This window comes from Pararge aegeria, chromosome 10 (assembly GCF_905163445.1).
Source record: "Pararge aegeria chromosome 10, ilParAegt1.1, whole genome shotgun sequence".
In the NCBI taxonomy this organism is placed as follows: Eukaryota; Metazoa; Arthropoda; class Insecta; order Lepidoptera; family Nymphalidae; genus Pararge; species Pararge aegeria.
The window spans coordinates 3,172,686-3,200,517 of record NC_053189.1 but is presented as its reverse complement, the minus strand read 5'-3'; the positions used below and the strand labels follow the sequence as shown (position 1 = coordinate 3,200,517).

The window sequence follows — 27,832 nt, the reverse complement described above, 5'->3', positions numbered from 1 at the left end:
GAATGCTTTAATATTATGCGTAAGATTAATATTTATTATCCTAAATAGATTAGATTTCATTATATACCCAAAGACACTGCTCATTTCTTGACATGTATTGTATGCATTTTTGATTCATAAGATGAGCTGAGCTTTACATTCATTATAAATATGATACATACCTAATATACGGTAGATTAAGCAGGACGCTGTGCACTCGTGAATACAAAATTTTACTATTAGTTTAGAGTACAGAAACACTAGTAGAAGATGTACTGTTTGTAATACAATTAACAAAACGTACCTTATATTTTTCGTCTCTCTATAAGTTGGTGGAAAAACGTCGCACTTATATAATACGCTGCGTGAAAAGAAATAGAATACTTCTTTAAAGTGTAGATTATAGGACTGGCAGCATTTGCGAAGGAATTCACACAAAGAATATACCTCCAAAAGCCTTAATCCGAATACAACGAGGAACGTCGTAAGATAGCCCGTTTATTTATTTTACAGGACACATTTCTAAGAGTTCGCTAAATAACTATTTGATCTCGTTTTCCTTTCTAACTTTTACCATTGTACACGTAAGACACGGGACGAGTTTTCATCTCTAATCTTGTCTTTTCTTTTATACTTTATTCATCGTCGTTTGATTGTTTACGCGATATAGTATATTCTCATTCAGAAGTATATTTTTAGCAATTAAAAATAATTTAAAAATTTAGATTTGAGAGCTATAAGGAGTGTATACATATTACTAGCAAAGATATTCTAATCATCCGGTAATTGCGGTCTGAGAAATGACCTTTACTGGCTTTAATACTGAGGGATCTACATAGCCTGTATAACCTGCAGCAAGGTTATTTACACGATATCGGCAGTCACTAGATGGCGCTGTTGCCATTCCATACAAATCGTAATTAACTTTAACACGATCGAATAGGTAGAAAATCCGTCATTTAATCTCTTTTACTGACGAATAATTGATTGAAGCCACTCTGACTCTGGTCGGAATTTAGAATTTAGATGGCCATTGATTCAGGTAAGAGCAATCAAATAACCATAATTAATGCAATTAGCACCCTTTATTTTGACAACTAACTACAATCCAATTAAATAAAATGTTACTCTTTCTACGTATGTTTTCAGAGGTCATTTGTTCCAAAAAAAAACGTTCTCCCTAAGCCTTTTTAATGAGAGAAATAATTAAGTCCGCTGCGAACCTCGGCCGCACGTGCGGTTTGCGAAAAAGTTATAATGGCCATGAAAGGGATATTACGTACCCTACCACACGTGGAGTTTGAAAAAATTATTTTTTTACGACAATTATTTAAAGGTGCCTCGCCCCGCGCGATCGCACATGTACCCGAGTTTGTCTGTACTCTCACAATATCATCAATGTGGAGTAGTTTCCGAAGATCTATATAAATTTATATCAAAGTTAAATGGAGCTCATATTTTGATGATCAATGTTACAAATTCTATGCAAATAATTTTAATTTCACAAACTCTCCGCAAGAAGCGCTGGCTTTGATAGATGTTTTTATTAATTTAAACAAAATAAGTTTCTTTTCAACTTGACTACAATTAGTATCGAAACACTGTAGTCCATACAGTGTTTTGATACTAATTGAATCTTACGATTGCGACCGCCTAAATTTATACTAATAAAGAAGAATATAAATATATGGTATGTTAAAAAGTTCGTTGTTTTGTGATACACGGCCGTGGGTTCGATTCCCACAACTGCATAATGTTTGTGTTATGAACATGAATGTTTCTCAGTGTCTGGGTGTTTATCCATATATTATAGGTATGTATGTGTATTATATTCATAAAAAATTTGTTCAGCTATCTTAGGACACAAGCTAGGCTTACTTTGTGGCTAGATGGCGATGTGTGTATTGTCGTTGTATATTTATTTATTTATATATTAATAACAATATTGAATGCGTTAATATCTGAAACTTCCAGTCGGATTTGAAAAACCTTTTGTCTTTAATAAATATTTTTAATTTCATATTTTAAATATATTTTATTTTTTTAAAGTTATATCGATGAATTTCATAGTTAAGTCGATAATTATAAGTAGAATACTAAAATGAGCATTATAGGTTTTATAAAAATCTACTCCTAAGGCGAGGGGCCTGAATGTTGAATAGGGAAAGGGGGAAGTGGGGTCAAAATTTATTTTTAAGAACACGCTAATTTCTAAAATAATATTTTTTTCAGTTGATACCTCAATTCTCGTGGGAGGGCAACGCAACGCGGTGGAATGAAAGTTTGAATTACACAAATTTACTAAGCAGAAATTGTACGCAGTTGAAAATAATTATTTAGGCAATGTTCTTGGGAAAATTTGTCAAAATGTTTAAATCCACCCACAGTAGGTCCTTAAAGCTTTGCGTTTTTGTCTTGGAAATTCTTGTCTTATTTATGTAAAGGCAGTTGTTCTATGAAACGAAATACATCAAACAAAAATGTGACAAGAATTTTGAAAATTTTTCTCTTGCTTTATAAAGACGGATATTTTATGTTTGTATTCTTAATTTTACTAGTTTTTTTGCTAAATGCTGGGTAGCAGATCAATAAAAGCCTTCTGGGTCCTGTTTGCTTCGTAGATCATCGTTAAATCAGGTCTGTGGCCAGCCAGCAGTGAATCACACGCGAATCTGATAATGAAGAAGTTGTTGTGACTGGGAAACAGTTCCAATCATTCAGGCATTAAGGTTTATTGTAGTAAACCTTCTTTAGTAAATCTTTATTATACAATTAATATCTATCCTATTAAAAGTATCTATATATATAACATAAATAATCTATCCTAATAAAAGCTGAAGAGTTTACTTTTGGTTTGATTGAACGCGGTAATCCCGGGAACGTAAAATTAGGAAGGACGAGATAAATTAAACGTTTTTTTCATTTCGAAAATCGTAAAAAAATAGATAAAGAATCCAAAAATAAAATTTTGAATTCCTTCTGTTACGTGAAAATAGTCACACGGTTTAAACGCTCTAAATTATACTCTATGGAAAATACGACAGACTCTAGAACAAAAATCATGCCTCTCGATGTGCTTTCGACTAAGAAAACAAGATTACACAAACAAATACTTTGAGCAAAATGTCAACGTAACATTTCATATCTCCCTTTTGTAAAACAAAAAGCTTGAACATAAAAAGAACAAGTTATATTTTTTCCGGTTTTCTAACAGATTCACCCGCATGTTGTGAGTTGTTTACGGGTTTTATTTGCACTGCAACGCTGTCGGATTGGTTTTATCTCGCATTTTCATAATTTTGTTTACTTTATACCACAAAATATGATAAACGTACATATTTTTATCCTGCTTAAGTTCATTTTTGTTATCGTCACGTTTTACGTCTATTTTATATAATTGCAATCCTTCTGAACGTTTCGTTACACAATGATCGAAACCAACCGTTATGATGCGTCTTTGTCCGTTTGTAATAACTTCACAATGAAAAAGATCCAACTCGGAAAACGATTTAGAGTTCATTGAGAAGGTGTCTTCTGGCGTCTGCTTGGTCCACAGCTATTTAAAGTTTTTTCTAGTTTTCTAAATTCTATAGCTTCACTTATTGCAGATGATAAATGTTTTTTTATTTCCCTTCCCTCCGGACCTCTGTGGAGTATAGACGTGTTGATATTTATTTTAGTAACTTGCAAGAATCTAAATTATTTTACTTAATCAAAACATGAACCAAAAATAGGAGTGCATAAATCTACAAGAGCCACTATTAGGAACTGACCAACACAAAAAGCAGAGTGAGTGATCCAATACACACATACGTACACAACGATCGCGTCGAGACAGACTGTTGCCCGTTTAAAAATTGCGACGCGACAGTAAAACAGTACTCGGCCGCTTGACTTGACAGAAAAGGACGACACTATTTTGCAGTACTTCGCATAATACCTCGCCTGTGCGACTGTCGAGCGTGACCATTCGAACACTTATACTGTCCTGGTACTTTTATTGTTAAATCATGCCGCTTAATCGTACTCCACCACCGACGGGTGATGTACCTACTTTCTCAAGAGGCTTGTCAGAGCAAAACTTACCTAAAGACATGGAATTTGAGTATGAAAATACACCAAACATACCCTTCCATATAAGGCGCAAACGCTCGGGAGACACAATAAGTGTTGAAATTAAAAGCTTTATGTCGGAAATGAGAAATCTATTTACAGAATTTAAAACAGAACAAGATGTAAAATTTAATAAAATGTATAATAAGATGGAAGAGGTTTTAAAACAAAACTCGGAAATGAGAACTTCAATTGACTTTTTGTCAAATACCTGCGACAGTCTTAATACACGTATAGATGACCTCCAATCGGAACGAAAAAACTACCTACATCAGCTACAGTTAATGGAAGAAAAATTAGAAACTCTTGAGCGAAAGTCGAAAACTACATGTATAGAAATCAGAAATATACCACAAAGTAACACAGAAACCAAAGATAGTTTGATTAACACCGCAATTAACATTAGCAAGAAAATTAACGTCTCTTTGCAACCTCATGACATAAATGACATTTTTCGCATAAACTCCCGAGAGCAAACCCGTAAGACTATAATTGTTGATTTGGCAAGCGTTACTCTAAAAGAAAAAATTGTTAAAATGTATAGAATATACAATAAAAAACAACGCCTGGACACAGAGTTCTTAAAAATAGAAAATACCCCAACGCCAATATTCATATCGGAGAACTTAACATTTAAAGTTAAGAAAGTTTTCTTTTTAGCCCGCGAATTTGCTAAAACTAAAGATTATCGGTATTGTTGGGTATCAAACGGTAAGGTGTTTCTACGTAGGAGAGAAGGAGAGAAGTATTTGCGTATACGTGATGAAACTGAACTTTTGAAACTAAAAGAAATGCCGGCATGACTAACTTACAAAGCCTGTAACTATATTAACGTTTGGTTCATTCAAATGCAAATTTTCATTTCTGTTATCTTAGCTATATTTTTTGTTGCTTTAATTCATAAATTTCTATCAACTAAACGAAAAAACACTCTGGAAAATATCTTTAGTCATTTTAAAACTATTTTTACCCTTACAAAACACACTCATATTACATTTCAATTCACAAAAATTACACTTAAACAAATATAATATTATTATTCTTTTTACGCAAGCGAGCAACTGCCTTTGACGATATTCTACTCAATATATATTTTTGTACCATGTATATGCAAATCACTTTCCCACAGTTTAAATCGAAACTTTTTTGTTAATATTTCAGTAGAGTTATATAAATTTTACCAACATAAAAGCTCCTATAAAAATGCTCCAATGTCTAATTTCCATTTTAAAAATGGATGATCGAATACAGATAGGTAACGATATAAATCTATTATCAATTTCAAACTCTTATCGTTGTAGCGCAGAACAATGTACCTATTATATGAGTAAGTATAACAAAGCAATAATGCTGTTGCATGTGAATATACGAAGTATCAGCTGTAACTTCGACAGCTTAACTATTCTTCTAAAACGCATCGGCTCACCAGTTGATGTTCTTGTATTGACTGAATGTTGGCTGAGTAAATCTCCTCTGCTACCATCGTTGCCGGGATTCGTAACTTACAAGACTAGTTTTAAGAACCAAAACGACGGTGTAGTGGTTTATGTTAGGGATGGCCTCGATATAACTGTGGAAGAACCTCTTTTTAGTGATGCAAACTGTCTAGTTTTAAAATATCGTAACGAGTTAGTTATAATTGCCATCTATCGATCCCCTTCATACAAAAACATATTCAATTTTTTATCCAGCCTAGACAATGTCTTAACGAATCTGAAACGCTTTAGTACTATTGCACTTGTTGGTGATTTAAATATTAACATTTCATCCAACAGTAAAGATCCAAACTCTGACGTATATTTAAATGTTACAGCATCTCACGCCATGTTACCGGCATATGATTACCCCACGCGTGATATGAGCTGTTTGGATCATGTTATATTAAAAACAAATAAAAAGACTGTTACTCTTGTGCTCGACTCCTTAATAACTGACCATTCGCCGGTGATATTGTGTTGTGATCTAGATATCAGTATCACTAACGGTATCAGCTCTGTAAAACGATTTGACATGGAAGCAGTGGTAACAACGCTAGAGAAAACTGATTTCTCTATGCTACTAAATATTGAAGAACCAGAAGAACATGCACAAACTCTAGTTAACATGCTGACTACTATAGTTGCAAGCCACTCGCGCACAGTAATAATTCCCAAGAAAAAGCAAATTCTTAAACCTTGGATCACGCAAGGCCTTTTACGTTGCATGCGCCACAGAGACAAATTATTTCGAAAAACAAAGAAATATCCAAATGATGAAACAGAAAAAAATATATACATACGCTACAGAAATTTTTGCAACAACCTTATTAAAAAAGTTAAGCGGGAATACGACCGTAATGAATTTACACGTAATAAATCTAAGCCTAAAGCCACATGGAACCTAATTAAACGAGTAGCTAACCTGGATTTGACCAAGACTAGCCATACAGAACTACTAGGTATATCTAGTGATGACAACACTGCTTTCAATACTGTCAATAAATTTTTTGCAAGTATTGGTGAAAGTCTAGCTGTAAATGTAGCTGCCTCGAATGACTGCTCAAGAGTATATGATCCTTGTTTTCAGTTTGTAGTACAAGCTAACTCCATGGTTCTATATAGTTGTAATAAAGAAGAAATTGAAAGTGTCATTCTTGGACTACGTGGAGATTGTGCTACGGGTTGGGATAACATCCCTTGTTCTGTGTTAAAACAAGCCAGACACATTTTAGCACCTGTCCTTTCACATCTTTTTAACAGTTGCTTCTCTAGGGGAATTTTTCCTTCTGTCTTTAAAAGAGCGGTTATACACCCTATCTTCAAGACCGGGGACAGAGGCAACATTAATAATTACCGTCCAATTGCTATTCTTTCTGCTATATCGAAAGTTCTTGAGAAAATTATTAATAATCGCCTTATCCAATACCTAAATAAATTCAATTTGCTGTCTAAGCATCAATTTGGCTTTAGAAGTGGGAGATCCACAGAAGATGCTATTTTAGAGCTCACTGGTGAAATAACTAAAAGCCTTGACGGGAAGGAGAAAGTGATAGGCTTGTTTCTTGATATTTCGAAAGCTTTTGACACTGTTTCTGTGCCAATTTTAGTTCAAAAATTGGAGGAAATCGGGATAAGAGGAATGGTACTAAGCATACTAAAAGATTATTTAACAAATCGTACTCAATGCGTCAAAATTGGAAACTGCATAAGCAAAGATGAGATCCTGACGTACGGGGTTCCCCAAGGAAGTGTTCTAGGTCCAACGCTCTTCCTTATTTACATCAACCAACTATGCAATATATCCCTGCAAAATGTTAAAATAGTAGCATATGCAGATGACATGGCTTTAATTGTCCGGGGTATAAGTTGGATCGACACACAGAAAACTTCTGAAAAGGCATTGGAAATAATAATGGCATGGCTCTCATCTAACAGGGTGTCACTAAATTTAGACAAGAGTAAATATATAACTTTCTCTTTGAAAAGAAATACACAACCTAATGTATCGTTCTTTATAAAAGCCCATACATGTGCTTTTAAAATTGCTAACTGTGGTTGTAATGTTTTGGAACGTGTTAGTTCAATAAAGTATTTGGGAGTAATTATTGATGACACACTGTCATGGGATCCCCATGTTAATAAACTAATTGGACAAAGTAGGAAAATGATATACATAGTTAAAAACTTAAAACCTATACTCGACATGAACACCTTAAAAACTGTGTACTTTGCTATTGTACAGTCGATATTAACTTATTGCATCACTATTTGGGGAAGCTGCGGAAAAACACTACTTTTACGGCTAGAACGAGCTCAAAGAGCGACCCTAAAAGTAATGCTTGGGAAGCCAACCCTTTTTCCATCGCGTGAGTTATATGAAAAATGTGATGTCTTAGCGGTCAGACAAATGTACATTCTCCAAGTTATCATACGAAAGCATAAACTATTACATTTTGTTCCTGACACACTTCTAAATAAAAGAAGGTCGGACAAAGTTTGCCAGATCAAACCCTGTAGAACCAAACTTGCGAGAAGGCATTTCTATTATGCTAGTCCAATATTGTACAACAAAATAAATCACTTCTTAAAAATATACCCGATGAATCACAGAAATTGTAAATACTATACTACCAAGTGGCTTAAGACGCTGTCCTATACTGATACGGAAACTATCGTCACTTCAAATTAAAGGCACTAACTTTGCAGATCTTGCTTGTAAAACATACTCAAAACCACGGAACCCTCACACGTACATACACGCACGAACACTCATACACACACACACACACACACGCACGCATGCACACACACACTAACACACGCACGCATACACACACAAACACATACACAAACGCACTGTCGCACACATACGCATACACGAACACGTACATTATAAAATTGTAAATTGTATTGTTTTAGTTGTAATATTTTAATTTTTCTTTGTTTTAGTCTTTTTGTTTTTAAGCAAACCCGGAGGTGGGCGTTAATAGCTGTAACACAGTTTCTAACTAACACAGTTGTTACCGTTCCTTAGATTATAAGAATCCATTGTAAATGAGACACAATAAAGACAATTATTATTATTATTATTATTATTTGTCAATATTGCGAATTACTACAAGATCTTTTAAGTTGAACACGAATCGTCAATTTGCCAATGCTTTTTGCTGTGTTACCTTCACCAGAAAAATAATTCTTAGTATCAGTGATAAGGTCTATGCAATAACGTGCTTGCTGGGGTACAGTGAATATATTGGAAATGAACAATACGTTGACTGAATTAGTGTTACCGTAGCTATTGATACTATTGACTTGAAATTGGCAACATTCAAACAAAGTAGTGGAAGTGTGCTTATCCTCTAACGCAAGAACAACATATACTGGTTTCGCTAAACCTGCGTTAAAATGATATCACAATATATATATATCTAAAGTTTAAAGCATTTTTAACTCTTCAAGTTTCTATTTTATGTCGGGTGCACAACTTAATCAATTTAGTCGTTATCTTGAGTTTGTATCGCCGCTAAGATGGGTCAAACTGATTGCAGCTCCTTTGCTCGATTAATTTCCTCGACTTAAATGAATTCTTGTCATTTCCTCCATCATTATTATCAACAAACTTCTGTTTCTAATCTATATTTAACGAATTTGATACAAAATTTTCGCAAAGAAATTTAATGCTGGCCTCTAAAAAGGGCCTCACTTCGGCCTCGGAAATATTGATTTTTCTTTATTCTAAGATTACGACAATTTTTTTCTGAAAAGGTGTTAGTTTAATCAAGGAGTTTTAATAATACCTTGCACATCTAGTTGCCCTTAAAAATATTGGCATTGAAAAATGATTACTGCCTCGTTTGTATATTACGAGCATGTGCTATGAGTCCCATGAAAGAGCAGGCCTATGTCGACCAGTGGGACATTAATAGACTGATTGTAATGGTGAATGGTGAATGAAAATAACATGAAATCTTCGCTCGACTAAACTCCAAACTCAGGGTTGGTTTCCTTCATTGTCAATAAACACATCCTTTTCATTTAAGAACACTTAATTGGAGCTTTAATGAACTGTAAATTTAACATTTGAAACAATGTATTACATCGTATTTATTAGGTACATCGATTTTACTATTCCATTTAAATTTTGTTATATTACTAAGTATTTGGAAGCAGATGGTTCCACTGTTATCCCGACAGAATTATAGTAAACATTCGGAAGTATGTACCACCTAAAATGGTGGTAGAGTCTCTTCAAATGGACAGACTTAGTGATTTCAAAGTGCCTATAAAGCAAAACATTCATTTGAACTTAAAACAAATGAAATACAAACTATCATCAATTGACTATAACAGTCTTGGAATAAAAGCGGGAGTTTGCCCATAATTCTACACCCGCGGGGGTGACCACTGTATTCTGATCTGCCGTCACCACACGGTACGGTAATATTTTATAGTTTCATCACTATCGACCCATTACCGGCCTACGACAAGGAGACATCCTTTCAGAATGAGAAGTGGTTAATTAGTAGTCACGCTGGCTAAGTTACGCACGCACGCTAGCTAGGTTGTTCGACTTCATATTACGCCTTTGAGAACATTATAACATTGAGTTATACATTTCCTCGCGATGTATTCCTTCACCATTAAAGCATTGCCATTTAATTTCTTAAAACGCCCTTACTATGAACATTGTGGAGAGCAGCCGCGTTAAAAGAAGAGATGGTGACAACTGTCTGCCGTCAGCACACGACACCAAAAAAAACTAATATTGATTTTGAATGTTTGAATCGTTTCAGAGTGCGACCGTACATTCGTGAGTCGCGGCGGACTCGGGAACGGCACGTATCACGCGCCCGAGCTCCACAACCCCAGCAATCACAGTCGTCAGTGCCTCTATACGTTCCTATCGGCTCCGGGCCAACGGGTGTTGGTCGACTTCCGCACCTTCGACCTCCGGGGCAAGCCGCCAGAGTAAGTGCCAGTCTTAATGTTTTATTCATCGATAACACTGCTAGACTAAAGGCTTCTCCCAAGGGGAGGGAGGCTGAGCTCATAATCACCACGCTTGGCAGTTGTGTTACGCCCGATGTTAATAATAAACAATTTAATCTATAAAAATCTATGAAATTTCGGATTATATGAATATTAATTCCGCAGAAAGATTTGTACTACTACCGATTAAACTTTAATTGGCAGTAAAACTCAGACTAGTCCTGCAAAAGTTTTTTTTAGAACCAGAAACTGTAAGGCATAAAAAATTTTTGCAGATGTGGGACAAGTCTGAAAAAAGATTAAAAAGTCGCTTTTTTTATAAGCTCGTTATAGCAGCATCGTTAGTAGTTTAAGAGTACCTAGTAATCTTTTTGTAACAGAGCTCGTCCGGGGAAATACTACTGTCATTTTATTTCTGGCTCAAAGCAGCAAATCTTTCAATGTTGTGTTCCGGTCTTCAAGGCGTAGTTGCCGATGCAATTACAGGCTTAACACCTCAGATTGATGGACACAGGGCGGCACGTTGCAGGCAATACTTCATAATTCAGGAATACTCCTGGAATTACGAAACGTTGCTCTGTTTATAGGCGATGGTTTTCTACTTTCCATCAGTTCAGCTTCATCATCATCAGCATTATCATCACATCAACCCATTACCAGCCCAGTCCAGGACACGGGTCTCCTCCCACAATGATAAGCGCCACAACGAGTCCACCGCACTGGCCCAATACGGTTTGGTAGACTCCAAACCCCTTTTAGAACATTATTGAGAACTCTCAGGCATGCAGGTTTCCTCACGATGTTTTCCTTCACCGTTGATGCAAGCATATAACTTAGAATAGTTAGAGTTATGTAAGTATCGGAAGTATCGTCCTTCATCGATAATATCAGCCAGTAAAGTACCTACACCGTCACATAAATCTATATATATACAAGAGGATGTTTGTATATATGCCATCGATAAACTCAGAAACTATTTGACCGATCATTATGAAAATTGGTATGCTTATGTATTTTTTCACGGAGAAGGTTTATATGCTATGCCCATTGATGTAACTCCCCACCAGGCGGCGCTGTCAAGTATCGACTTCCGCCCCGTTCAACTGATTGTCATAAAAATTGGTATGACCATGTATTTTTCCACGGAGAAAACGAACATGCTATGTCCATTGATGTAACTCCCCACCAGGTGGCGCTGTCAAGTATCGACTTCCGCCCCGTTCAACCGATTGTCATAAAAACTGGTATGACCATGTATTTTTCCACGGAGAAAACGAACATGCTATGTCCATTGATGTAACTCCCCACCAGGCGGCGCTGTCAAGTATCGACTTCCGCCCCGTTCAACCGATTGTCATAAAAATTGGTATGACCATGTATTTTTCCTCGGAGAAAAAGAAAATGCTATGTCCATTGATGTAACTCCCCACCAGGCGGCGCTGTCAAGTATCGACTTCCGCCCCGTTCAACCGATTGTCATAAAAATTGGTATGACCATGTATTTTTCCACGGAGAATGTAAATATGATGTCCATGTTATTAAATATCACCATCATATAGCGCTTCAATGCATTAAGTTCTATAGCGATCAACTGATTCAAAATTTTATATGCGGCAATGAATGCAATAAAATGTTTTCTCATTAAATTCAATGAGTTATTTTACAACTTATATTAAATAAGAAAATAAAAGAAATAACTAACCTTCTTTTGTAAACAAAAAAATATAATTTATTTAAAAAGCAAATCAGCTAACTTCAAATATATCATTTGTTATTGAAAATAAAAATAAAGCAATAAAATAAAAAATAACTTATAATTATTATTTTAAAATAACATGATCATGTACTAAAAAATTGATTTGTAATTTTAATTGTAAGTGTAATTTAATGAAAGTCAATAATACTCTTAATTAGTAAGTATACTCAAGACTTTAATAATAATAAATAGTTAATTTAAATTGTAAATAGAAAAGAATTAACTAATTAATTATTTATGTAAATAGATAAAACAGGTGCTACACAAATAATATTATTTAAATTGTAATAATTTCGATAAACAATACAAATTTAAGTAAGATTAATTATAAGTTACAGTGTAAATAGTTTTATAAAGTAATAATGACATAATAGGTTTCGAGTAAACAACTTCACACTTCTATTAAATATAGAGTATGAAACTGAAATAGATTTTTTTTTATCAATATAACCTGTTTTTGTCTTTATTATTTATAAATAAAAATAACATAAATTAAGCTGTCATTTCAAGCTGAGAAATTATTTTAATCGATTTTTAATTAAATATAGCTACAATTTTAATCTACATTTAATCATTTATTATTCACATTTCTTATTTACAATTATCGTTTTATTTTAATTCATTTTTTTTTAATATAAATTTAATTTTATCTTATATTTTTAGAAAGAAGTTTATTTTATGCAAAATCCCTAATTTTTTTTTTAATTAAATTTTATCTTTTAAAACATTAATTACATCTAAACGCGAGTGATAATATCATTAATAATTACCATGTCCAAGCTATTGGTTGTACAGGATATTGCAATAGTTGTCTCTGTTTCGTCAACGTAATCTTAGAAAATATTTTTTTTTATTTCAAACGCACTTCATCGATTAAAAAACTAAAAGTTATCATTTTTGCTTTAGTACTCACCGATTACTTGATTGGTAATTGTATATGACCAATTATTTTCACCAAACGCATTATCAGCATAACTGCACAAATTTTCGAAAGTATACCTAACCTACCCTTTTTGCGTAAAATATTTATTGAGCAGCTGATAACTTGTATATTATCAAAATATATAAAAGGCAAAGGTCACTGACTGACTGACTGATTGACTGATCTACCACCACACAGCCACTTGACGGATTGGGCTGAAATTTTGCACACAGATAGTTATTACAACGTAGGCGTCCGCTAGGAAAGGATTTTTTTAAATTCAATCAGGGTTAAATATGGGATGAAAGTTTGAAAAAAATCTTCATTTATCAATTTATTTTTCAAGCTACATCAATTAAACTTTGATTTTAGGTTTTCGATTTATAATAAAGAAATACGTATTTCATAGGGGATCAAAATTTATATGAAAGTTTCTGATTTTCTAAGTAATTTCCGTTCATATTTTTCTATAAGCAGCAAGACCTTTTTTTAACCCTTTGTAGTAAATTTAACAAATCAAAAATAAAACTTAACGTGAGCGAAGCCGCGGGCAAAAGCTAGTCTACTATAAGAAACCCTATTTCGACGACATCAATTCAAACTAACGCGGAAACTTTTCCACAAAACCATTCGCTTTCATTACTTATTCTAATACGGCTTGTTGTTTCTTTTCAGTGGAGCGGCAGTGGGGGAGCTTCCAGCGTGAGTATTGCTTTCTCTATTTTTTTTTATAAATCAGAAAAGGAGGCTGAAATGTTTTGTTGGGAAATGGGTCAAACATTTTGTGGGAACCATGACTCTGATAATGCCTACCTACCTGATTTATTTACTACAATATCTCCAATTTATGTCCATCGGAAACTGAATAAATGGCTATTTGTTGGTTTTAGCTTCGACAAACAATATATTAGGTCAGGGTCCCCGATTCTCTTTGGAATTGATAATAATCGCGAAAATGTGGGAAATGCGATATGGTAGGTTTACACAGTGCGAGCTACTGGTTAGAGAGTACGCAGCTACTCGAATTGTCTAGTTGTATGTCAATAGATCGATATTAGAGCGAAAACAAAAAAAAAGTTGAAGTAACTCAGATGCGTGCTACTATCCAACCATATAACCCATCGCATATGCGAGTAAGTCATCAGATAGGTCCGTACGTTGAAAGTTACTGTATTGCAGCTACTCGGCACTGACTCGCATGGTAGCTCGCTGTGCGTGTGTATCGCAGCCATTACGTTACGTCATAATATTTTTCACCTATAACAGCTTGCTTGGTTTACATTAGTCAAGTAGGCGACTTAGTATGTGGTCTCGACAAGTAAAGGCAAGTAAACTGGCCGAGAACGAATGAGTCAAGTGAAAAACGTGATACAATATAATTCTATTTTTAAATTTCGCTATTGTATTCATAATGTATTTCAATATAAAGTCGTTTTGAAGTATCGATATAAATGAAGTTCATAAGTCGAATCTTACGATATGAGAGAAGATAAAATGTATTATATAACATTAGTTTCTTATTGAGAAAGTTTTATAATTTGATTATATTGTTAACTTTATATAATAAACTGCCAGGCTGCCATAAAAAATTGCCGCTCAAGGTCTTAAGGAGAGTTATTTTAATACTCCTTAATGATAAAACTTACTGCAGTGTTAACGAATATTTAAATGACAATTTGATTTAAAATTTGACTAGAAATCTTTGTTTTATAATTATTATTTCCTTAATTATTTTCATTTTGTAATTTTCTTTTTTCGAATGAGTTTGATTCTTATTCCTTAGAATCCAAAAAGATTTGCACACTGTCGTTGACAGTAGATTTTGTAGGAGTGTATTTGAATTATTGTAAACCAACTTATTGCGACCCCAAAATTCTAGCCATTATTATTATTATTAAGAAATAATAATGTATTCTTTATTGGCTCGGCTATTCTGCAGGTGCATGCACGAGTACATGGACATCTACTCGGAGATGGTGTCGCTGGAGGCGGGCGAGCTAGTCAACTCCGCCTTCGGTGGACGTTTCTGTGGACCGATCCCACCACGCCGCCGCGTATCCCTTCACCGCGCAGTCGCGCTCGCATTTTTTACCGATCTTACCTACACGCCGCCTACACTTTTCGCAGGAACCTATCGCTTCATCAACGCATGTGAGTAACCACTCATGCATCTTCTCATTAAATAAATATACCACGACAACACACACATCGCCATCTAGCCCCAAAGATGACTGATAAATAGTTTTATGAATAATATACATAAATACTTATAAAATACAGATAAACACCCAGACACTGAAAGCATTCATGTTCATCACAGAAGTTTTTTTGCAGTTGTGTAAATTGAACCCACGGCCTTGGTCTCAGAAAGCAGGGTCGCTGCCTAATGTGCCGATCGGCCGTCTACATTTTCATTATCGACATTATCCGCATGTACCGTCTCACTGCGGACTGTCCTCTCCTTAAGAGAGATAATTTTGGAGTGTACTCACCACGCGGTATGTGGTTTGGTGGGCATTTAATAAGTCGCATATTAGTGTATGTGTACTGATATAGAACGGTGGAAGAACATTTTTCCGGTCTCCGTGAAAAAATGTCTCCTGCCGATGCTGTAAGTGTACTGATTCTGTTAACTGTTATAATGTTAAGGATTACTTAAACGATGAAAAAGCTTGGGTGTGAATTGCTCTAACTTGACACCTTAATTTTATTTACTGTGAGATAACTGTGAGAATGATAACGAAAAAATTATACGGCTAAGTTTGTTTTGGGCTCTATTTAGAGCAGGGCGCGTTTGAAATCCTCGTAGCTTTAGGTTTAAGTTGGCGAACGAAGTCAACACCATCCCCTTACAATTATGTTAACATATATGTAAGAATGCTTCAGATAGGCCTGCATGAATAAAGAAATTTTGAATTTGAATTTAAAATATGAACTCATGTTCACAGCGGAGTTCGAAGTGGGGACCCCGGTGCCGAACACGCTGTGCTCGTTCGTGATCGAGGCGAGCAAGCGCAAGACGGGCCTGCTGCTGTCCCCGACGTACCCGGGAATCTACCCGAAGGACATCGTGTGCAACTACCAGTTCAAGGGCCAGCCCGGCCAACGCATTCGACTCGAATTCCGAGACTTCGACCTATTTTTCGGCGGACCACAGTTAGTGCCTCTGATTCTGATGTGAAAGGATAAAAAAATACAATGTATTATTTGTATTTTTTTTCTTTCATTATATAATAATATATAATATATAATTATAAAATGAAAGAAGAGAAATACAAATATGCACAATCCGAATCTATTTATGTAGGTATATATTTTATATAATTGCAGTATCTCGCTCTTTTGCAGCTTTTCTTTCGTTACTTGTAAGAGATTGCTTGCAGCAATTAAGCCGCTTTTACATGCCTACAATTTTTGTTCATTTGTTTATACTTTATTTTATGTATATTTTGATGTTTGTGCGCAATAATATATTTCATCTTCTTCTTCTTCAAAAATATCTTTATTCAAATATGGAGCCATTCAGTACTAAGTAAGCAATAGAAGGGTGGGGGTTTTTGTTTAACTTATTTTTGACGACATGAATTGTGTCCACCCATCCGAAGCCTTCAAAAGGTCTAGATGGTGATAGCGTTAGTTTTTTTTTTACACATATAGCAACCTACATTGTCTATTCTTAAAAAGGAAACGCATTTTTGCGATACCCTGAAATAACAAATAGTACCTTTAGGCTTAGAACCGAGTAGGGGAGCGTGCGTTGTTTATTGGTCGAAATTTCTTCCGCCAAACTATATTTTCGTTTTGGTACGGTTGACGATTTGACATGCAACTTTGTAAGTTAATATTTATTCTAGCGTTGATCCACTTACGCCGAAGTTGAATTGTTTGAGATGTTATACTTGTAAAGAAATGGTCGAAAGTTCAAAATAAAAAGTAACTGTAATGAATCTACTTACGTAATAATTGAATCTTTGTTAAATTAAAAATAATTAAAATTCAAAATTAATTTATTTAATTTGCCTAATATAAGCACTTTTGAAACGTCAAGTATGTCTGTTTGTAGTGACTCTACCACCGGTTCGAAATGCAGATTCTACCGAGAAGAAACCGGCAAGAAACTCAGCAGTTGCATTTTCCCAACATCATTTTACAATTTAACAATCGGAGCGGCTTGCTTCCGGGCTACCTTGACATTAAAAAAATCATCAATAGTATAGTAACCTCTATGTATTAAATGTTTTTTTATACATTCCATAAACGTATGTAATGGTAAATCTAATATTATTTTATAGGATGGGGCATCCATGAAATCTTAAATAATTATTTTACTACACGCTTCTGAAGCTAAACTAAGAAACCTTGTATTTCAGCTTCAGTGCCTTCGCCCCCTAGGGTTTATGATTATTTTTAGCTTAATAATTTTAATAATTTTAGCTTTATAATTAATTTTTACTTAATAATAATGGGAAGATACTAACGGATTACTTTCGGTATCATGTTATAAAAGCATATACTCAGACCCACAAAGGTTAACATTAAACTAGAAACTAAGGGTCTTTTAACGTGGCGCGGCTTTAACGACACTGTGTGATCTTTCCAGCTGCCCGTTCGACTGGGTACGCGTGTACGACGGGCCCGACAACTCGTCGGCCGTAATCGGCACATACTGCGGCCAGCAGCGCAACCTAGTGTTGTACTCGAGCGACGAGCGCCTCCTAGTCACCTTCTATACTTTGCACAGATCGGCCAATACGCAGAACCGCGGTTTCAAGGGTATCTTCGAGTTTTCAGAGAGTTTTGTTAAGTTAGGTGAGTTACCAAACCTACATCTAATACAAAAACTTGGAGAGTAACTGAGCAGATGGGGTGTGCATCATCATCATTATTATCAGGGCTTCCTCGATGACTAAAGGGCACGGGTTTTCTTCCAGAATGAGGAGGGTAGTCCACCACTCTGGCCAAGTGCGGATTGGTAGACTTCACAAGCCTTTAACAAAATTTTCTCCATAATATAAATGTTACATACCCATAAATAATGGGTCGTTACAGTATGCATAATAACGAAAAACTTTTGTTCGAGATCAATACTTTTGTGGAAATAACTGTACTAAAGTTGTCAAAAATACGCAGTGTCAACAAATGGGGTTTCGGATTACTAGCTATATTTTTTTTCTATATTTATTCAAATAACGACCGAACGAGTTACGAAAAAAAATTAAGTCAACCCATTAACCACTTTTTGCGTTTTTGAACACTAAGATACAGTAGTTAAATTGGCATATGTAACGTCTGCTATCATTCTATTCCTCTGCCTCGTTGGTCTAGTGGTGAGGTTACTCAACTGCAGTTCACGAGTTCCTGGGTTCAATCCCCGGATCGGGCCAGGGAATGGTTTTAGGTTTGCTATCAAAAAGTTCTTAGTATTCCAGCTCGGAGCACGCTAAGCTGTAGGTCCTGTGCCTGATCTCTTTCCGGTCGGGTCGGAGCTGCCGTCCGACACGACCGGAATTACAGAGTGCACTTGTGTTTGCGCAAGCGCATAAAATTATTCACGACAAAAACTTCAGGCTTTTATGGCTAGGTTTTTAAGTTTAGAAAGGTATATTATTGTTTTTTTTTTTCAGATTTTATAAGTAAACACGACGCCGAGCACATTAGGGGCTCGGAGTGCGATCAGAAAATACTTAGTAAAAAAGAATCTACAGGATTCGTGTACCATCCAAATTATCCATTCCCGTATATACAAAAAGTTGTTTGTAGGTAAGTTTAATTGCACACGTTTGAATTTAATATAACAACTAATATAAGCAGATGGGGTATTATAGTCAATATAATAAATATACTACGACAATACACACTTGATGCTTAACCTCATGTTGATTGCGGCACTGTGTTGAACGCGAAGTGTTGGTCATAGACTATGGTTTATCAGGTGATGGCTCGATTATTTTTATAAACGATTATTTAATTTAATTTAAACTTACCTAGGTACTAACTAACTTAAATTGAAATTATAATAATTTATCTGAATAGATTATAGCAGCGACACTCTGTGTTATGGATTTTTGTATTATAGTATCCTGCTACCTCATTTTTAACTAGCCTTGAAATCATTTACATTTAACTACATTACTTATCTTTACTTATTTTATGAATATCATCATAATTATGATAATATATAATAATGCACTTCCATAATTCTCTCATCCTCTTTTACAGATATTTTATATATGGTATGCAAGATTCCCAAAATTTGGAGAGAGTCCGGTTAGAGTTCCAGAACTTTTCTATTTCAAAAACTATACCAAAAGGAGAGAGCCCCAAAGCGGAGTAAGTGCCTCAGCTATGTGTAGTAGTTATTATAAGTTACATGTCGTTTAACGTACAGCTTTTATTAGTTCTTTTATGTCTTTGAACAGTAAAGTTATTGCGTCCATGAAAATTGAGTTTATCAGTCCCCATTTTAAAAATCGCTTGAATACAATTTGGTGAAATACATCATCTGAAGGGCTAACATGCGAGCCACGAGAGAGTTATGTCTACCCAATATTTCATTTATCTCTATAGAAATCCACGAAATACGAGTAGAGATAACTATCTCGTGGTGCGCATGCTAGCCCTATGGGTGACAGAAATCTTAAAGCATTTTTTGCGCGAAGAATTAGTCTGGCTACTCAGCGTGACTATGGCTTTAATAATAATTAGTTTTCGTTACTTATGTAAGTTTAAATGCAGCCCACGACTTTGTCCGCGTTTATTTCGGAATCTCATGCGCCCGTAATCCCGCGGAAACCGATAAAAAATATCCTATGTCCGTGTCACGAATGCAAGCTATGTCAATACCAATTTTCAAGATCAGTCCAAGTCATGTATAGGTAATAAATAAACTCAATTTTTAAAGGCATTTCCGGGACATAAAGAATTAAATATCCATTTCTAAGAAACGAGGACAAGTTATATATGCGCCTAATTTCCTCACGATCGTTGCAGTGGTTAAGTTGAACTGAAACAACAACCAAATAAACAAATAGACACGCTCCAGCGTGTATAAAAATATGTGTTTTCGGAACTTACAGCAGCGCATGCCCAGATGGATACCTGAAGGTATACCTCCGCGGCCAGGAGGCCACAGACTCATATGACAAGCACGATGCGGAATTGTGCGGGGAGAGGGAGGTGGGCCCACCCCCGTATCCTCCCCCCCTGCTGTCTGACGGACCTCGCCTGGTCATGGTGTTCAGCTCCGGTGACTACCAGGGACGAGGGTTCAAGGCTAAATACACCTTTGAGACTGGTGAGTTTGGTCTGACCCTATTCTTCCTATCATTTACAGGTGCACATCGAGGGCACTTTCAACCGTTGTGTCATGTGCTGTTCTGATAACGACTGCCTCGTAGTTCGATAATGGATCATGTATGGCGTTTTTCCAAATTTTGCGAGATGGGTCCAAACTGCATTTTCAGTACCAGTCCGGAATCAGGACAAGATTTAACCTAACACAGTTCCTCAATGAGTACGTACGGTTAACCAATCGGTCTAATCGGTCTATCGGTCGGTCGGTTGGTACTAGTTGGTATTAGGTACCTCTAATATGTGTTACTCGGTAAATCTCGGTAACTCGTATCCGTATTCCAGCCAATATTGAAGCAGTGTTAGGGCTTTGAGATACCCTGTCTGCTATAAGAGAGGAGACCAAATGGGATATATAGTCTGAGAATGAAGAAATGATGTTTAACAGCGTATTGTTTTTGCCAGAATACCGTGTGCCGGGCACGGCGGCACCCGACGGCGAATGCGCGTTCACGTATCGTTCGGAAGCGAAGAAGCGCGGCGAGTTCAATTCCCCCCGCTACCCCTCCAACTACCCCTCGCGCACCAACTGCACCTACACGCTGGTGGCCACGCCCAACGAACAGGTCACCGTTGTGTTCGATCACTTCAAAGTGCGCGCTGATTCGTGGAACGCTACAGCTGGATTGTATGGGTAAGTCTTTTCCAGGCAGCTGAGGATATCCTTGCTTTAGGACGGTTTGTGGACACCTCAATGGCCGTTTTCACTAAACCTACGAAACGTCTAAATCAGTTGCCTACTGATTGATGCGTACAGAAAAAAAAGGTTTCACTAACTCGACTTAGATGAGATTCGTCGCAACTTTTTGGGGAAGTATAAAATACAAGATGCAAATAAACTGCTGACGCCGCTGTCTAGAAACCCTCATCTAGACAGCGGCGCGGCGTCACAATAGATTGCAAGCTGCAAGTAGGAGAAGAAGAACTTTCAGACGATGACTACATTTGGCGCCATTTAAAGTTACGACATCGACACCGACTCTACATCTAAACGGACACTTGACAGATGAAAAATATGAATTCGGTTCTTTTAATAACCTTCACTCGAATTACCTTACTATTACTTCTACGAAAAATTACAAATATGATAATACAAACACAAAATAAGTACTCAATCACTCATAGACAAGTTAGGTTTTCTGAGTGGTCCAGTAAAAATCGATCGGTGCTAGGTATGCCTAGGAATCTTCTTTGATTAGGCGTTACTTACTTAGGCATTGCCGCGTCGTTAGTGAATACGGGAATGAATTCCAGATGTCCAACATACTCGAGTACGAGTACGCAGTGTTGGGTCTTTAAGATCCTTTTGCCAAGAATCAAGCAATAAATCATTAAACATTGTTCCGAGAAACAGGCAAACGCAAAACTTGTTTCCTGGCTTGGCTTGGCTTAAGCTATGATTCCACAGAAAAACTTTTTTTGTGTCTAGCATAATATCTACATAAGTAAAAAGTTACTAGAAAATGCAACTTTATCAATAATAAGCTTGTATTGTACGAACTGTTTAATCGACTGTTATTCGAGTGACAAAGAAATGTAAACTTAAACTGTTAAACTGTAAATAGGCACCCACGAAACAGGAATACCTAGTTTGAGTACCATCGGTTACATGGAATCTGTAAATGTTTTTTTAAGTAATAATTATTTTTTCATTTTTTTCAGTGTGGTTGGAAATTAATTTTGATTTCCTTTTATCTGAGATATCTTTAGATGTACCTTTCTGACACAATGCCAGAAAGGTACCTAAAGATTTGCCATTTTCAAGGCATATGAATATAATGGATTTGAAGATTCTTTATCTTCATCTGTCAGTGTTAGTATGTCTTTCTAGTCTCCGTATGTGTATTAGTGTTCAGTATATCCAAAGAAACTGATTGCAGACAATAAGGAATTGCTTTGCATCGCTAACGCAGGAGTTCTTGTATTTCAGCGGCGCGACATGCATGGAAGATTGGGTGGAGGCCTGGTGGACGGGTCGCGAGGGCAGCCGTGTACCGTTGGGGCGCTGGTGCGGGCCTGCCACGCCTGGCCCGCTGCAGTCCCCACGCGGAGCCCTAGGCCTTCTCATCGCATTGCACACTGACTATGAATCGGTGGCGTCGGGGTTCAAGGCGCGATATGTTTTTGAGGTTAGAATAATCACTTAAACCCAATATCCAAAAGTCAAATTTGTACGAACACGTCTACCCGATCGGGGGAGAATATCTTTGGTAAATACTTTATCTAATTGTTCGGAAGAAGTAGGTAGTTTAAGTTTAAAGTATAAATGACTTACTAACTATTTATTTATTTAATACTACTCTATATTATGTATGTTATATATTTATTTATATTATGTATATTTTATTTGTATATTTATAACTTATTTAAATTATCTATATATTTTGGTATTTATGTTTATATTACTCTTGGCACCATCCTGTTCTCTTGCTGTAAGTCCTTCCTACAAAGGTTGCCTGTAAGAGATTGCATGCAGCAATAAGGCCGCCTTTGCATGTCTACATTGCTTACTGTATAATTAATCCATACTGTTTATTTGGTATACGTGCAATAAAGTGTTTCTTCTTCTTCTACGAATAATAATTTGACAAAACTAATAAGGCAAGGTGGCAGGGGAGAGCAGTTTTCCAGTTCTATCGTGAGTTTCTAAAAACACTGTCGATCTGTCCCGTAGCCAGCGAAGTCTATATTCGGCGACTGCGGCGGCAACGTGTCGGGCTCGTCGTGGGGCGCGGTGACGTCACCGCGCTACCCGCAGCCCTACGAGCCGCCGTCGCGCGGCGCGGCGTCGCGGGTGTGCAACTGGTTCATCACGGCGCGTCCCGGACGACGCCTGCTCATCAACTTCGACCACTTCGCTGTGGAGGGGCATCTCACTGGTAAGCCGATATCGCACTACACGCTCTATAGATAATTAATTAACTTTTTTTTTTAATACAATCAGTAGCACGGTTGCTACCAATTACACTACACAGTGAAAAAATAACAAATTAAAAAAAAACATAATACAACATTTAATCCTTAACCTACTGTAATTAAGCACATTAACCCGATGTTAAAATTATCATCATCATCATCATAGCCTATAAAAGTCCACAGCTGGGCTAAAGATCTCCTAAAGGTGGGTTTGCCGATAATCACCACGCTGGTCAGACGGGTTGGTGATCGCAGAAGATGGTAGTAGTAGCGCAGAGGACGCCGCTGCCCGTTATCCGCTATTTTCTCTTAGTCACCTCGTACGATAACCGCGGGAAGAGGTATTATAAATGCAAAAGTGTGTTTGTTTGTCCTTCCTTCAAGCTCTAACTAAGCAGCCCATCGGCTTGATTTATGCATATAGTTAGTTGAAAGGACCGAGAGTTCCCACGGGATTTTAAAAGAACCATAATAACTGCGGGCAACAACTAGTTAACAATACTTAATAAGTTAGTTAATATACTGGCATTCTTCTATTTTTCCAATTTCAAATTGACTTCAGTTAGTTGATCATAAATAATAAAATAAATAAATAAAATAAATATACTACGACAATACACACATCGCCATCTAGCCCCAAAGTAAGCGTAGCTTGTGTTATGGGTACTAAGATAGCTGTTGAATATTTTTATGAATATAATACATAAATACTTATAATATACATAAAAACACCCAGACACTGAAAAACATTCATGCTCATCACACAAGCATTTTACAGTTGTGGGAATCGAACCCACGGCCTTGGACTCAGAAAGCAGGGTCGCTGCAAACTGCGCCAATCGGCCGTCAAATAATGATTGAACCATAACCAACCTTAAGTCATAAATAACCCATCCCAATCTTAAGATTCCAAGTCCCAGACTTAAGAGAAATTTAAAACGAGACCAAGTTATGTAATTATAAGAAATAGTTTTGGGATAAACCTATAGCGGGCAATATGTACTGTGAACTTAAAATATTTTTGCGACAAATACAGTTCGGGAATTTAGCTTCATCACCATAATGAGGTTTCCCAACGCTTCGCTTAAGAGTGCGGGGCGCGACTGCAACAGCTATGGGTCTCATAAGAAAGAAGTAACTTAGGAGGCGATGAACAAAGAGCTATCCTTGGAATCATCAAATCCGAAATGTGGAGATCCGTAGAAGAACCGCAAGAGAGTTGCGAAGCTCGGAAACAGCTCGGTGAACCCATATGAAGCGGGGATGGATTGGGTTGAGGTGCTGGAATTTAGCTTACCTCAGACTAATATCGCGAGGTAAGGACGTGATCTGTTCTGCACGAACAAGTGGTCGGTTTGCAGAGCGCGGTTGCCCGGCGGCCGTTTTGCGCCTGTGGTACGAGAGCCCGGGCCCGCCGCTCGAGCTGTGCGGTGAGAAGGCGCCTTCGGACCGCTGGCAGTACCTCTCCACCTCTAACTCGATACGACTCTCGTAAGTATTACTATTCAGCATGGCTTTAATATAATTGCCAGTAGTTGTAGTGTACAAATGTTGGTTCTGCATCAATCTTCGCTTCATATTATGAAAATTAAGCTTAATTTGCTATACTCCGCGAAAAGCAGGATAATCTGCATGGTGTCATTTATAATTTCTTCAATCCTTATACTCCACACCAAACAGATCGTCGGCAATATACCCTCTACGCACGTTTCGCACCTTGACTTAACAATTATTCATTGTAAAGTCAACATCTCCTTAGGATGCTCCAGTTTCGGAGCCAAACGCCTGCTTCTTTCCAATGATCTTCGCTTCGCTCAGCTCGTCAAACTCTACACTGGGAATTTATGAAAATTAAAGATTTATTCAAACAAGTTAAATTTGTCAGTGCACAGATAGTTGGATGATAAATACAGCTATAAGTATATGTCAGAATATGAATTATACAACTTATACAAGGTTAATAAACTGGGACAAATGTATATTTACATTATATATTAAATAATTAATAATATTAATCACAACTGCTTTTAAAGCCTCTTACAATAAACTTAATTATGTTGTAGAATATGTACCTACTATATAACATTTATAAGTCTTGTCTCCATGATATTTTTCTATTCCTCTATTGCAATAAGTGCAATGACATAAAACATGGATTAGTCTGTTTTCAGATGGAAATAGTGGGGATCCTGCATCTTGCATTGATTTCGTCTAAGATAGGAGTATTAAATTGCAAATATTTAATGTTGGAAGAGAGACTGCTGAGTTTCTTGGCGGCTTCTTCTTCTAAGTAGTCTACCTTCCGCGGGCAGAAAAGGGGTGGTGACAACTGTATTCCAATCTGCCGTCACACGCATTTCCAGGTTCATAATAGCGGACAAGTCGGTGGGCGCGGGCGGCTGGCGAGCCATCTGGTCGGAGGTGACGGTGGGCGGCACGGGCGACAACTGCCCCGCGGCGTGCGCCGGCGCGTGCCTGCCCGACCGCGCCGCGTGCTCCGGCCTGCAGCACTGCGCCGGCCAGTCCGCTGCCAAGCCGGATTACTGTTAGTATGCTAACACGATACCGCACCCACACTCACAGCAGGCCACCAGCAATAGCTTACAGCAGGTTTTAATCATCTAAAAGCAGTGGAGGGCGGGCATTACCCTAACCTAATATACTAACTAGATACCCTCATTCACACTCACAGCAGACTAACATTAATACAGCAGATCTTAAGGCGGTATCACCTAGAAGCAGTAAAGGGTAGCTAACAACATATCCAAAGACGTAGTCACGGTTCTAGTAGCAGGTGGGGCATTCCGTAACTTAGCGATAAAAAGATTCTGTTAGTCACAAATACAGCAAACCAACATCCATAGTTTACTGCAGATCCAAAGACTTAGTCAAGGTGAAGCAGTGGCGGGGCGGGGATTACCCTAACTTAGTTTATAAACACGATACCCTCATTCACACTGACAGCAGATCAACATACACAGATCCAAAAGCTTAGTTAGGGTGAAGCAGTTGCATGTAGGAATAACACTATCTTAGTAATTAACATGAATAACACCAAGGCGAAGTCACCTAAAGCAGTTGAGGGTCTAATCCTAACTTACGATACCCTCATTCGCACTTACTGCAAACCAACACTAAAAGCTTCCAGCAGATCCAAAGACAGCTATGATAGCAGATCAAAATAACATGAATAGTTTAAAGCAGATCCAAAGACTAAGTTACGGTGAAGCGTGTCTTCTTATACTCATCTGAAATGACACCTAGGTTCAGCAGATCAAAATAACGGGGATTACCCTTACTTAGTATTAACACCATTGCTATCAAGATTTAAGGGTAGGATCGGGAGCGGAATTTCCATCGTTACTATCCCACGATATTAAAACAATCCTCTCGTTTCCCTCACAGCATGTAATAGGAATTACTTATTTCACTTCTCAACGTTAACATCCGAGAACGATGCTAGGGGGCTGTAGTGCAGTTGCTCCAAATTAGTTTATCAATAGTACGTCGTATAAATATCACTTGCTTCAACGGTAAGGATTCCTGCATGCCTAAGAGTCCTTCAATGTGTTCTCAATGGCGTGTGGAGTCCACCGATCCGCGTTGTGGAAAAAAACAATTAGTCTGTCATCAGAACTACTGGAGTAAAGGTTTTAGACAACAATATGTATTCTTCATTCACACATTCCGTTGCTAAAGCCTTGGAGAATCAGGGTCACTCAGAAGAACTGAATAAAAACCACTGTCATTGCCACTGTCTGTGGCAAGTCAAATAATGTGTATTATATTACACAGTATACGACGGAGATACGAGTACATTCTTCATGTCGTGTTAATTAGAAATGTTCATATTGCCCCTCTCTCTTTATGTAGAAGATCGGTATATTGATCAACATATACCACATACTATTACCGTGCCAATCCCAATAATATACTTGACAGAAGCAATTACATAATTGATTAAAACTCTTTTCTGGTCTAAGGCTTAGGCCGTGGCTAGTTACCCTAATGATAAACACGTGATTGAAAACAACACACACAATATGCATTTAATTTGTTAGTGATAATTTGGCTTGTGCATAACAATAATCAATTAATATCATTATCACAGAATCATACAACATATAGCGCTGGACATTTGCTAACACTAACTGCAGTAAATAATGCACAAAAAACACATGCACAACGCACCTGTTTGAGAAATGTATTTATACTATACGTGTTTTATCTATAATTAAGTGTATTATAGTATATAGAGAGATTATTATATTAATACTATAATATTTTTTTGGAATCTAAATATAATCTAAGTAATTGATTATCCTTAGG

At 36.9% G+C, this 27,832-nt stretch overlaps 1 protein-coding gene across 2 annotated transcripts in view; it reads left to right on the top strand.

Moving 5' to 3' along the window:
• Positions 1-27,832, top strand: part of LOC120626810 (cubilin) — a 127,747-nt gene that overhangs the window by 97,677 nt on the left and 2,238 nt on the right. For both annotated transcript variants that reach the window (XM_039894561.1, XM_039894560.1), the window contains 13 exons: positions 10,364-10,538; positions 13,913-13,939; positions 15,177-15,388; positions 16,186-16,393; positions 17,838-18,046; positions 18,862-18,997; positions 19,457-19,567; positions 20,314-20,531; positions 20,993-21,221; positions 22,518-22,716; positions 23,262-23,466; positions 24,865-24,994; positions 25,867-26,048. In XM_039894561.1, the coding sequence (XP_039750495.1) occupies positions 10,364-10,538; positions 13,913-13,939; positions 15,177-15,388; positions 16,186-16,393; positions 17,838-18,046; positions 18,862-18,997; positions 19,457-19,567; positions 20,314-20,531; positions 20,993-21,221; positions 22,518-22,716; positions 23,262-23,466; positions 24,865-24,994; positions 25,867-26,048 (2,241 nt within the window). The remainder of the gene's footprint in view (positions 1-10,363; positions 10,539-13,912; positions 13,940-15,176; positions 15,389-16,185; positions 16,394-17,837; positions 18,047-18,861; positions 18,998-19,456; positions 19,568-20,313; positions 20,532-20,992; positions 21,222-22,517; positions 22,717-23,261; positions 23,467-24,864; positions 24,995-25,866; positions 26,049-27,832) is intronic.